At 38.0% G+C, this 13,163-nt stretch overlaps 1 protein-coding gene across 1 annotated transcript in view; it reads right to left on the bottom strand.

Moving 5' to 3' along the window:
- Positions 1-13,163, bottom strand: part of SNTB2 (syntrophin beta 2) — a 71,645-nt gene that overhangs the window by 27,380 nt on the left and 31,102 nt on the right. Inside the window, exon 2 of the mRNA XM_027978122.2 lies at positions 8,854-9,067. Coding sequence (XP_027833923.1) covers positions 8,854-9,067 — 214 coding nt within the window. The remainder of the gene's footprint in view (positions 1-8,853; positions 9,068-13,163) is intronic.

The raw sequence follows: 13,163 nt of genomic DNA, 5'->3' as shown, positions 1-13,163 counted from the left end.
AAAACTAGGATGGTAGTGGCTAGGGGATGGGAGAGGGAAACGGAGAGCTGTTGAATGGGTACGATTTTTGTTGCGCAAGAGGAAAAAGTTTTGAAGGTTGATATTATAGTAATATGAATATAATTAATACCTTTATAAATAAACTATAATTATAGTTCAATTAATTGAACTATACATTTAAAAATAGTTAAGATGGTAAATTTTATGTTGTCAGTGTGTGTGTGTGTGTGTGTGTGTGTGCGTGCTCAGTTGCTCAGTCATGTCTGAATCTTTGCAACCCGATAGACTATAGCCCACCAGGCTCCTCTGTCCATGGGATTTCCCAGGCAAGAACACAGGAATGAATTGCCATTTGCTCCTCCAGAAAAATAATTATGATGGTAAATCTTATGTTATGTGTATTTTATCACAATTAAAAATAATAAGCTAAAAAATAATTTCATGGTGGGATGTAAGATGGATTACAATAGAGAAATGGCCTAGGGAGATTTAATTGGACCCAAAAAGGATGAGACTACCTGCTGAGTCACCAGTAGGACACACACTCCTAGGCAGGAGGAACTCCTCCATCCAAAAAGCCCAGAAAAAGTAGAGAGAAGGAAAGAGATTTCTGACAAATAGCTTAATATTCACATTGACCTTTATTTAGTTTTCTATACTATTTTATAATGTTTTTTTCTTTGTAATGTTATTTTTCACTATATCAGTTGTTGCTGTCATGGTCCTTAACATAAATATTGGTATTTCTTGGCTAAAAAATGATTATATTCTCTAAAAAAACAATTATACACTTGTTATGGGATGATTTAAAACAGCACATTACCCCCACTCCCTGACCCTGAACTCCTGGCAGCTGTTGATCTAGGAATCCTGCAGTATGTAACTTTCTCACTTAGCAATATGCATTTAAGGTTCCTCCATGTCTTTTGTGACTTAAGAGCTTATTTCTTTTTAAGGCTGAATAATATTCCACTGTCTGGGGGAACCATAGTTTGCTAATCCATTCACCTATGGAAGGCCCTCTTGGTTGTTTTCAAATTTTGGCAATTATGATGAAAGCATTCATGTGTAGGTTTCTGTCTGGACCTAAGGTTTTGACTCCTTTGGGTAAATACTAAGGAGCACAATTGTGGGGTTACATGGTAAGACTACTATGTTTAGCTTTGCAAGAAACTGCTAAACTGTCTTCCAAAGTAGCTGTATCATTCTGCATTCCCCTCATTGATGAATAAGCCTTCCTGGTGTTGTACATCTTTACCAGCATGTGGTACTGTTTGCTGGATTCTGGCCATTCTAGTACGTGTACAGTGACATTTTATTGTTTTAATTCACAATTCCTTAATGGAATATGATTTTAATACCTTTCATTTGCCAATTTGTCATCTCTATTTCTTCTTTGGTGAAGTGTCTGTTGCCCATTTTAAAACTGGGTTGTTTTCTTATTACTGAGTTTTAGAATTCCTTGTATATTTCAGATGTTAGTCCTTTATTTCATGTGTATTTTACAAAGATTTTTCTCCCAGTCCTCAGCTTATCTCTTTGTTCTCTTAACAGTGTGTGATTTGACTGGGCTAGGGTATGTCCAGGTAGCTGGTAAAACATTTCTGCAACAGATTAGCATCATCAGTAGAATGAGTAAAGGAGATGGTCCTCGCCAGTGCAGCTGGGTATCATCCAGTTCACCGAGGGCATAAACAGAATAAAAAAGCAGAGGAGAGGCAAATTCGCTCTTGTCTGAAGTTGAGACATTCATCTTCTCCAGCCCTCAAACACTGGTGCTCCTGGTTCTTGGGCCTTTGAACTTGGGGTGAATTTTAAGACTGGCTTTTCTATTTCTCCAGCTTGCAGACCATGGGACTTTGCCTCCACAACTGCATGAGTTAATTCCTATAATGAGTAAATAAACCTATCTATCCATTCTATTGTTTGTTTCTCTGGGGACCCTAGTACACAGTGTCTGTTACACAGGAGAAGCTTTCATTATTAATAAAGTTCAACTTGTAAAGTTTTCTCTAATGTACTGTGCTTTCGGTATTTTATCTAAGGAGTCATTTACAAATTTAAAGGGAATTTTTAAAAAGCATAATCCTACAAGCTCAGGGAGAAGATGAGAGGAGAGACTACAACAAAATTTTGGAAGCTGGCAAGCAGACAGAGCAGTTAAATGATTTAGCAAACCTAAGAAAAGTAGGGGAGAGTCAAATCTGAGCCAGTCCACGTTGCAGAATCCTGAAGAGGCTGAGGAATTGGAGGCGCCAGTTACCTCTGAAAGTGGGAGTAAAGCACGCAGCTAAAATAGAGAGGCCAGCTGACCGGCTCAGCACTCCCCACACCCAGCAGCTAGTGACTGCCCCACCCTCAATCCAGCAGGAGCCTGACCGCCACCCTCATCCCACCAAACTGAACGCAAGAGCCAGGGATGTCCTTAGTTTAGACCCTCTTCCGGGCTGACCATTTTCTACAGAGGCTGTTCATTTCTACCTGGTTGCTTTGGCACTGTAACCAGCTTAACATCCTTAATCACATGCTAAAAGTTCAGTCACAAAACCATGACGAAAAATTTCTTTCACTCCTCCTACTGACCTACTTAACACTAAAGGCAGGAATCAGCTCATCCTTCTCTGGGCACAAAACATTCACCTTCTGAAAAAGCCTTCAGACCTCATACAGTTCCTGGGAAAGCCTCAGACACAGGTCCTTGGCCATAGTTAACACTCTGAAAATTCAGATGTTAAAGTTCCTACTTATTAATAAGTGAAAGAAAGGAAAATATATCGGTTATAAAATAAACTTAACCTGATTAAGCAGAAGATCACGGGACCACTAGGCTAAAAAAGGGGAAAACAGGAAGTAAAACAGTTCCCTAGGACATAATCACCAACTTTTCATCAAAAGAGAAAATTTGCAATGTTTCTTAAAATGTGATTGTAAAATAGGAAATTAAATTAGAAGAATTCAGAACACAAACTCCACAACAGGACTAATGATTCTAGGATCCAGAAGTCTGCCTTTGAAGAAGCAGCCCCTGGAGCTGATAAAGGGAACAAAGTGTTTCCTAATGTTGACTGCTGTTTTAAAAGACAAATTCAAATGAAAACTACTAAGAGTTTGGAGGCAGTCTGCCAGTCATTGTTTGGGCCCACAGGAGAGAGGAGGAGACAGCTACAGTGTGAAGAGGTCTGGCCTCCAGTCAAACCACTGAGGATTTCCTGAGAAAAGCAATTACATTCTGACCAGATGAATCAGATCATGGTTAGGTCCACAGAAGCATAAGATTGTCTAAGTCTAGCCTGCTTATTCTGTTCAGAAGAGTCTTTGTCATAAAGTATGAGTTCAATTTATAATAATGTTCAATTAATAATCGTGTTGTTTTGTATGTCATAAAGCCAAAATTTACCTATTACATGGAAAACAGCCAAAGCGAAGATGACCCAGACCTTGTGAACCTCTTCAACAATAACAGAGTTACATTTCCGAAAAGCAGCTTTAAGAACACCTTGTTCTCGATAAACTCTGCACTGCCCATAATGCTGTTTGCTAAGGAACAGGCTCATGTTCTCTCCCTGGAGTTTGTCATTATTTATTTAGCTTTCAGTTTCCACAATGAACTGCTTATAACGATCAGAAGCATCTAGTGAGGTCTTGAAAGAGGAGAGGTGGAAAAAGCAAATAAATTTCTTCCCCCTCCTCACTTATATATTCTGATAGTCAGCACTTTTTTCCAGCTCTAGATAGTCAAACTAAATCAATGTAGTGAAACAGGGGAAATAAAGGCTGCTTTCCTCTCCGGTCAAAGAAGTCTTTACATAAACACAAAGGATGAACCACAAAGAGATTCCACTACACACTCAGTTAATGTTAAAAAGACTGACACTATCAGTGTTGGTATGGATGTGGCTGGTAGGAATGTCAGACGGCACAACCACTTTGGAAAAAAGTCTCGCAGTTTTTTTTAAAAAAAGTAAATATACACCTATCCTTTGAGTCAGCAGTTTCACTCCTAAGAACTTATCCACAAGAACTAAAAATGTATGCCCACAAGAATTGTAACCATCAATAGGAAAATTGATAAAGAAACTGTGAAACTGTGTTATATCCATAAAATATGCTACTACTTAGCAATAAAGAGAAAGAACTATTGTTACACATAACAGGAAGGATGAAGCTCGAGACTCTTACACTGGAAACCAACACAACACTGTAAAGCTATCTTACTTCAATTAAAAAATAGATTAAAAAAAATCATACACTGAGTAAAATAATTCTATCACAAAAAGTACACATGACATGACTATAATTCTATGAAGTTTTAGAATAATTGAAACCAATATATGACAGCAAGTCAGAACAGGAGTAGCCTTGGATGGTGGGAGAGGGAATTGACTGGTGAGGGCAAAAGAAAACCTCCCAGGGTAAGAGCAATACTCTGTATCTTGACAGGCTTGGGTCACACAATTGAATGCATCTGTCAAAACTTATGGTTTGTATATTTTATTGTATGTAGATATTATCTCAAAAGAAAAAAAGTTACACCAAAAACACTGAACTCTATATGCATGTTTGAGTAGAGGGACGCATAGTAATGTAAGCAAGTTAGTTTGAAACGAATCAAAAATATAAGATGGACTGATGGATGGCTAAATGGGCCTATTTGTGATAAAGCAAACATAGTAAAATGTTAACGGTAGAATCTAGGTGGTGGAGAAATGAGTGCTGACTGTAAAATTATTTCAACTTTGCTGTAAGTTTGAAGATTTTCACAATAAAACATTAGGAAAAAAATTAGGGCTACAATGTGATAAATATCTTGGTGACAGATGTCCTGATAAAATTTATTTTTATTGTTCCTAAATGAACTGTTTCTCTACAATGTTTCTGCTTTAAACATTGCAGTTGTGTTACCTGTCATGACATTCCCTTTGACAGAGCAGAGATAAATTTAAGGATGAATGAGCTTGAAGCAATTTGATAGATACTATCATATTTATTCTTGAAGTAGTTCTAAAAAAACGAGTTAAACATCTATTATTATGTTCATTTTATGGAAGGAAAAAAATAGGAGGACAGAGAAACTAAGGGACTTATTTAAGGTTACAAGGACACCAGCAGCAGGTATAATAATAATATACTGAGAGCATTCTATGCCAATTTTATAATCATTCTCTTATTTAATCCTCACATAAGCTTTCATTTTCTACAGGAGGAAACCATGGCTTATGGAAAACAAATAGCTTGGCTGAAGTGTCAAAGTCCATCACCCTAACTTCAGTCTAATGAGTCAATGGTTCTGAACATTTTTTTTTTTACCAAGACACATAGGATAAAGATCCGCACTCCTGTGGGGATAAACAAAGTCACAAGTAATTTTTCCAGGTACCTGGAATTCTACTGCTTTTCTTTTTCTCTAGAAAGCACGCTTGGAATGCAAGTAAGAGTGACATAAGAATAACTTTGAATCTCTTTCGATTTATATTTTACAAAAAGCAGATCATTTGCAAATTTGGTATTTCTTTTTCCGGCAGCACCGTGGTGCATACTGGATCTTAGTTCCCCGATCAAAGATTGAAACTGCACCCCCTGCAGTGGGAGCATGGAGTCAACATCGGGACTGCCAGGGAGGTCCCCAAATTTGGTATTTCAAGCAACATCAGAAATGAACTACTTTGCAGAATTAAGCCTGAGAATCTGCAACAGCCTGACTCTTCTAAGAACTTCCCTCGTATAGTACACTCCGGGCAAGTAGACCAATCAATGGTCTTACTAAAGAGCATGGTGTCTGATACACTCTTGTAGCCCAAACTGCCCTCTCCATTTGGTTCTAAAAATCTATTTCAACTTTGACCATTGATCAAATATCTTTAGCATATGTGTTAAAGAGAATGCAGCCCCAAGTTTCAATAAAGGTCAAGATTATTGAGCTCTGAAAGACGTCTTCGTGGATGGTAAACTAGCACAGCTTTCAGCAATAGCGCCAAGTCATTTCATCTTCCTCCTTCCTTCTTTCCTCACTCCCACAACTCCAGTATCCTACAGAAACTGTGTAATACTTTTTCTTTTCTTACAATACTCAGATATAGTAGCAGCATTCCAAGTGCTATAGACTAAATGTTTGTGTCTCCGCCTCAAATCCATATGTTAAAATTCTAACCCGAATATGACAAGATTAGCAAATGGGGCCTCTGGCAGGCAATTAGATCATGAGGGCAGAGCCCTCACAGATGGGACTAGTACTGTCCTGTGAGAGAGACCCCAGAGAGCTCTCTAGCCTTCTCTGCCATTGCAGACATGGCAAGGAAGTGACCACTGGAAGCGGGCCTTCACCAGACACTACAGCGCCTTGATCTTGGACTTCCCTCCTTTCCCCTAACCATGAAAAATAAAGTTCTGTTGTTTATAAGCCACCCAGTTTATGTTTTTCTTCTTTTTTTTTAACAGCAGCTTGAATGGAGTAAGACAACAGTCTATTCTCATTCCAGAAAGGATTTATAATGGAGGGACATAGCCTGAATACTTTCCTCAGCCTGACAATCAGTTGACAAATTTAGTGGGTATTTGTTCTTTAGTCACATTATAACTCTACTCTAGTCCTTACTATTTAATTTTTTTTTAAGTCCATGATCAAAGTCTCTACATAAATCTAACTCAATTGAGAAAAAAAACTTAATTTGGATTTAAGAGGTGATTATTCACTTTACAAATTAGATTCTTACTGTATAAAAAAAATAAACATAGCATTTCTTCAAAGATCAAGCTGTTTTGTATTTATATATGATCCAATATATATATAATCTTTCACAAATAAACCTGTATGCCTGTAACACGAAGTAATTTATATGTCTTGAACTTTTAAAAGAAAGCAAATAAAAACAATACAAACATATCAGAATGTAATTTTCAAAATATGTATATATGAGAATTCACTGGTGGTCCAGCGGTTAGGCAGAGAAGGCAATGGCACCCCACTCCAGTACTCTTGCCTGGAAAATCCCATGGATGCAGGAGCCTGGTAGGCTGCAGTCCATGGGGTCACCAAGAGTCGGACACAACTGAGCGACTTCACTTTCACTTTTCACTTTCATGCACTGGAGAGGGAAATGGCAACCCACTCCAGTGTTCTTGCCTGGAGAATCCCAGGGACAGGGGAGCCTGGTGGGCTGCCGTCTATAGGGTCACACAGAGTTGGACGCGACTTAGCAGCAGCAGCAGCCAGTGGTTAGGACTCCATGCTTTTACCTCTGTAGACTCAGGTACTAAGATCCCACAAGCCACAAAGCAAGGCCAAACAAAACGTGTATGTGTGTGTGTCTGTATGAGGTGTATATATAGGATTCCCTGGTGGCTCAGACATAAAGAATTTGCTTGCAATGCACACACACAAAGTTAAAGTTAGCAGTTAAGACTTTTTAAGCTACTATTTCTTATGATCCTGATATGTGTTTGACTCTATGCAAAGGGCTGTATGTGGTTATCTCATTTAATCTGCACAGCTAAGCCTTTTTTCTTAATCAATGAGAACATGAAGGTTTATAGAGGTGCAGGAATTTGCTCAGAGCCCTCCTTGGAGCAAGCGACCTAGTTGGGACTCAAACTAAGGCCTGTGTGATTGCAGAACTCAGCTGTTTCCGACATACACACAATATACTACAGAGCAGGAGCTTCTATGTCCCTATGGCATAAAATGCTCAAGGTCATTCAGTTTCTGGTTGTCTTCTGTGAACCATCCCATCCTGAGTAGGCACCTGGCTATGCAATCAGATCAGAGGAGACCATAAAAGTCAAAGTAAATTATAAAAAGTTTGTCCTTGTGAAAGCGAAAGTTAGTCACTCAGTTGTGTCTGACTCTTTGTGACCCCATGGACTATAGCCCACCAGGCTCCTCTGTCCATGGCATTCTCCAGGCAAGAATTTGGGAGTGGGTTGCCATTTCCTTCTCCAGGGGATCTTCCCAACTATCGTTATCTTTCTTTTTCCCTTAATGTCTATTCTAACACTAAATTTAATGGTACCACTTCATGGCATTAATGAAGACAAAGTCATAGAAACCAAATGGTGATAGAACTAGGAGGGACATTAGAAATTATTCAATCCAATGCTCTCATTTTACAAATGAGGAAACTGAGGTCAAGAGAAGCTAACTTGCAAGAGTGATATTAGTAGTTGATGCAACCTGATCTATAATGAAGATCTCTGATTCTTTACACTATCCATAGTATAAGGAATTTCCTTCTATGGAGATATTTTTAGAAGTTTCTTGAACAAGATTTTTTTCAGTTATTAAGTCATAATCACAATGAAGGAGTAATATCAACACTCCATAAAGGTATAAAATGAAAAGTAAAGGCCTCTGCTTTCCTTCTACCTTCTAATCCCACTTCACTCCCCAGGGATAACCATCATTAAGTTTCTTGTGTGTTCGTCCAAAATTGTTTGGCCACCTGATGCAAAGAGCCAGCTCATTAGAAGAGACTCTGATGCTGGGAAAGATTGAAGGCAGGAGGAGAAGGGGACGACAGAGGATGAGATGGTTGGATGGCATCACCGACTCAATGGACACGGATTTAAGCAAACTCCAGGAGATGGCGAAGGACTGGGAAGCCTGGCGTGCTGCAGTCCAGAGGGCCGCAAAGAGTCAGACAAGACTGAGAAGCTGAACAACAGCAGTGCACACATATGTGTGAAGTAACTTAAACATGGAAGCCCAGAAATGAGTCTTTCATCTCAGATTGATGTTTTACTTTACCTAATTTAGTCAACAGCCATAATACTGTATAAAATATGCAAAAGCAGTATTATAATATATCCATTTAAGTTTGCAAAGCTGTGAGTAGGATGTTCTCCTTAGGTACAGCTCACCTGTTCTCCAGGTCCGGCATGCTTAAGTTTCTAGCAGCAAAGCACATTTTGAGCGGGATGACCTTCCTGTCCTTGGTGCTGTTCTGGTGTTTTGGAGAACCAGAGTCCTCACTGCCACTAAAGCTGGGTGACTGGGGAGCGGCACCTTCCCAGGGCAGATCTGACACCAATGATGGCTTCTTGATATATGGCGTTACTTCTCGGATGAATTTAACTATGAACAAAAGTCAAAGAAGAAGGTCAGTATTTTTACTTCCTATGAAAAATAACTGAAATATATACATACAGGAACTATCTGGCATGAAGTGAAAAAAAAAAAAAATACACAAAGTTAAAGAGCCCACACACAGAATCTTAGGATTAGAGGGTGCTTTAAGAGCACAGGTAATCCAAATGATACGCCACCACTCTATTCTAAAAACCGGATTCTGAGACTTCGCATACGGTTTCTTCTTAGGACTCCCTTCTCCCTTTGCCTGCCTGGTCAACTCACCTCCTCAGCAGCCTATCCTGTTTACTCTCTCCAGGGTATTGCCATTACTCACTCCTCTGTAATAACTTCTAAGCACCCTGGGTTGTAATCCTTTGTTAATAATACTTCAGTTCCCCTGCTGGCTCCAAGTTCCCCAAAGGCAGGGTTTATGGTTTATTCAATCTTGATGTCCAACATTCAGACCAGTGCCTGTTCAGTAAATGTTTGAATACACGAGTAAAGGGAAAAAATGAACAATTAAATACTTGAATTATCTCAGTAGTTGGACAACACGAGTGAATCTGGAGATAGACTCATTATTTCCTGAGACAGCCCCATCTAGCTTTAAACAACTTTAGCATTTAGAAACTTGAAACTTTCACTCATTGGTTTGCTGTCTACAGAGGCCATACAGAACAAACTTAATCTCTTCTATATGAGGGCCCTTCAGACATCTGAAGTTCAAGATTATCTCTCTCTCCTCCAGGCTAGGTATCTCTACTTCAATTAGACTCAACCCAATCAACATTTGTAGCTACCTTCCAAGTATCAGGCATTAGGCTAGCTACTGAGAATACAAGAGCAGCTTAGGCATGGATTCTGCCCTCAGGAATGCCCAGTCTAGTAAGGGAGACAGTTATGAAAACAAACCATCATAGCTTTGAAAAACAAGTACAAAGATATGGTACTTGTTTTCCTATTAATGGTAGCTTTCTATTAATGGTATTAAAGGGTTTTTCTACCAATGGTAGTCCCAAATTAAGATACGGCTTTTAATCAAAAGAAAACATTCTCCTTTTTAAGTTCACTTTTAAGATGTACACTTCTTTTACCTCCTTTATGACTGGCGACTACTGTCATTTGAGGCATGGTGTTCTTGTTTCAAAAACTAGATAAAGTGAACATTATTAAAATCTTAAAAGCATTAAAATGTCAATAAATAGTTGAATATAGATAAATCAGTCACCATTTCCTCTGCTAACATCAATAGATGTTACTTCAGGCATTCACCTTCTCTCAAATTACACTGTGGAAGGTCATTAGAGTAGTATCAAGGGAACTGGAAAACTAGAAAGATACGGTCATTACCAATGCTTATCAATGTCACAATAGCTAGTATTAATATTTTATAGCATTACAAGCTTTACAAGCCTTCGAAATTTTACTAATAAATTGTACTTATGTGTGTTTGTTAGTTGCAAGCAGGTAAAAAAATTCTAGGCATATAATAAACCTTCAATAAACAGTAGGTGCCTTTCTTCTTCTCTAAATTAAAAAGCTAGAAAAGTTAAAAAAAAATTAACAGCCATCAGTAGAAGAGGCAAAATTATTTTCTTATAAGTTATTGAACAAGATCTGCTAAAGTTAAATGTACTTCTAGGAGATACAATACTACTAATGTCAACATTTAGAAAGATTTATGTGTGTTTATGTGGGTGCTTTCTATGTCTAGTTATAACGCGTGTATTTTCTAGGTGGAGAGAGTAAGAGTTAACTGCTTCAGGTCACCAAGGAGACTTTACCACCCTAGAAAATGAGCAGAAGTGCGCCTAGTATATGCCTTGAGCAGCTGACTGGGGCACTTGAACACAAGCGTTAGTTTAGCTCCGGGCTTTCAAGAGAGAATAAGATCACAACAACTTTGGCAGAAATTCTTAAAGTTTCCAGGCACTGCTAATGGCAGAGATTTACTTTTTAAACATTTAAAGCAGTATACTAACTTTTGGGCTCCCAATTGGGACAAATTAAAGACATTCTTAATGACTATTCTTAAATACTATAGTGTTAGAAAAGCCCCCTTTTATGACATACTCAGATGTTCACTTGATCACAGAGCATCAATGAGCTTATTACTATACACATTTAAATGAAACAGACATAAACACACAGCCTACTGCATGGCCTTATTAAAGAAGCAATTAGTTTTACTTGAGTTGATGACAATGGCACCCATACCCCCATCTAACTGGCCATCCACAATAGCTGGAGAACCATAAACAGATATCTAATTTACCTGGGAAGCAGTACACAGGCTTATGTGATTTCACTGTCCTGCTTTAAAACAAAGTAACTATCACTTGTGTTTGTCCTGAGATTTTCAATTAATTTCATTACCCATCTTCCTGGGCTTCCCTGGTGGCTCAGCGGGTAAACAATCTGCCTGCAATGCAGGAGACCTGGGTTCGATAACCTGGGTTGGGACGATTCCCTGGAGAAGGAAATGACAACCCACTCGAGTATTCTTGCCTGGAGAATCCCATGGACAGAGGAGCCTGGCAAGCTACAGCTCATGGGGTCACAAAGAGTCGGACACGACTGAGCAAATAAGCACAGCACCCATCTTCCTACTCCATTTCACTCCAAGGCCTGTCCAAGTCCACAGAAGTAGGAGAAAAATCCTTTCTGAGGATCTCAAATTACTACTGAGATGACGAAGGAGAACTCAAATTTCCTTTCAAACCTCTAAGCTACAGTGGAATAAATCCAAACAAACCAGAAATAAGGTAGCTCTAAATTCATCCCCAACAATTAAAATTTTAGGATTTTAAAATTATGGCCTTTTATAATAAATTTATGCAAACTGGCAAAAAAGGATATTTTTTAGGCCTCAATTAAATTCTAACATGGCTATCTATTACTTTTATTCAAAAGTATTAGCTTTCATGCTTTTATATATATAAACATAGAACAAATGGTTGAAATAATTTGGGTATTTGGACTGCTTCTGTATAATTTCTCCTTGGTAGTATTCTTCAACTACTAATCTTATATGGTAAAACCCACTGTGGGTCATTTATAAAGTAAATATTTAAAAAATGAATTTAAAAAGTGATTTTCTTTGGAATGTTTCTTCAAACTGCAAAAGTATATGCAAGCTTTTCATTTTTTCACAAAAAAATGTTTTAAACATCTTAGGTTTGCATTTTTAAATGTTTTTGTAAGGAATACAGCTACCAGCAAATTTCCTTGTGGAAACTGCTAAACAGTAAGTAGATGTTTATTGAAAATCCTTTATATAACTCATGCACAACCAGAAAACACTGTGCATTTGAAAAATTACTTCAAGTTACATATTTTTCTTTTCTTTTTGGTGTTGACATTTATGTTTATTTTCTGTGACATATCTCTGTTTTTATAAGTCAATTCTACTTTTAGTACTTCTCCCTCCCCTAAAAAGAAGTACTGCTTTATGTGAAATAATGCTCCTATCTGTGTCATTCCCTTCTTGCTTACTTCAAAACATACGAAAGCAGGGACTTCCTTTTGGTCCAGCGGCTAGGACGCCACACTCCCCATGCAGGGGCCCAGGTTCCATCCCTGGTTGGGAAACTAGATCACACAGGCCACAGCTAAAGATCCTGCATGCTGCAACTAAGACCCGGCACAGTCAAATAAATAATAGATAAATAAATAAATATTTTAAAATAGAAAGCAGAGGACTGTTGACAACTGTAAGAAAGTCTTGACCACCTATAGCATTAGAAAAAATGGAAAGATAAAGACTTTTATTTTCACTAAAGCAGAGGCAACAAGAAAGGCACTTTGCATAAGGCTGCTTAGGAATAATTTATATTGCTTCTTTTTTTTATGCAGTAGGTCACTTATTATCACAGAATCTCCAATTCTTCCTTTCTGTTTATAATGAATGTATATTGCTTCTTAATCTCTTGCTAAAATACGAAAGTAGAGGCTAGTTTTGTTTTTTAATTAATTAATCTTATCAGATTTTTAAAAACGATGTAAAATGACTCAAACACTATAAAACCAAAGGCAAAACTCAGGGTATATCAGAGTTACTAGGTGAAAATAGTAAGTTCTCAAAAGAAAAATAAAAGCT

This window comes from Ovis aries, chromosome 14 (genome assembly GCF_016772045.2).
Source record: "Ovis aries strain OAR_USU_Benz2616 breed Rambouillet chromosome 14, ARS-UI_Ramb_v3.0, whole genome shotgun sequence".
In the NCBI taxonomy this organism is placed as follows: domain Eukaryota; kingdom Metazoa; phylum Chordata; class Mammalia; order Artiodactyla; family Bovidae; genus Ovis; species Ovis aries.
Note: the sequence above shows the minus strand (reverse complement) of the source record. Positions and strands in the feature narration are given on the sequence as shown.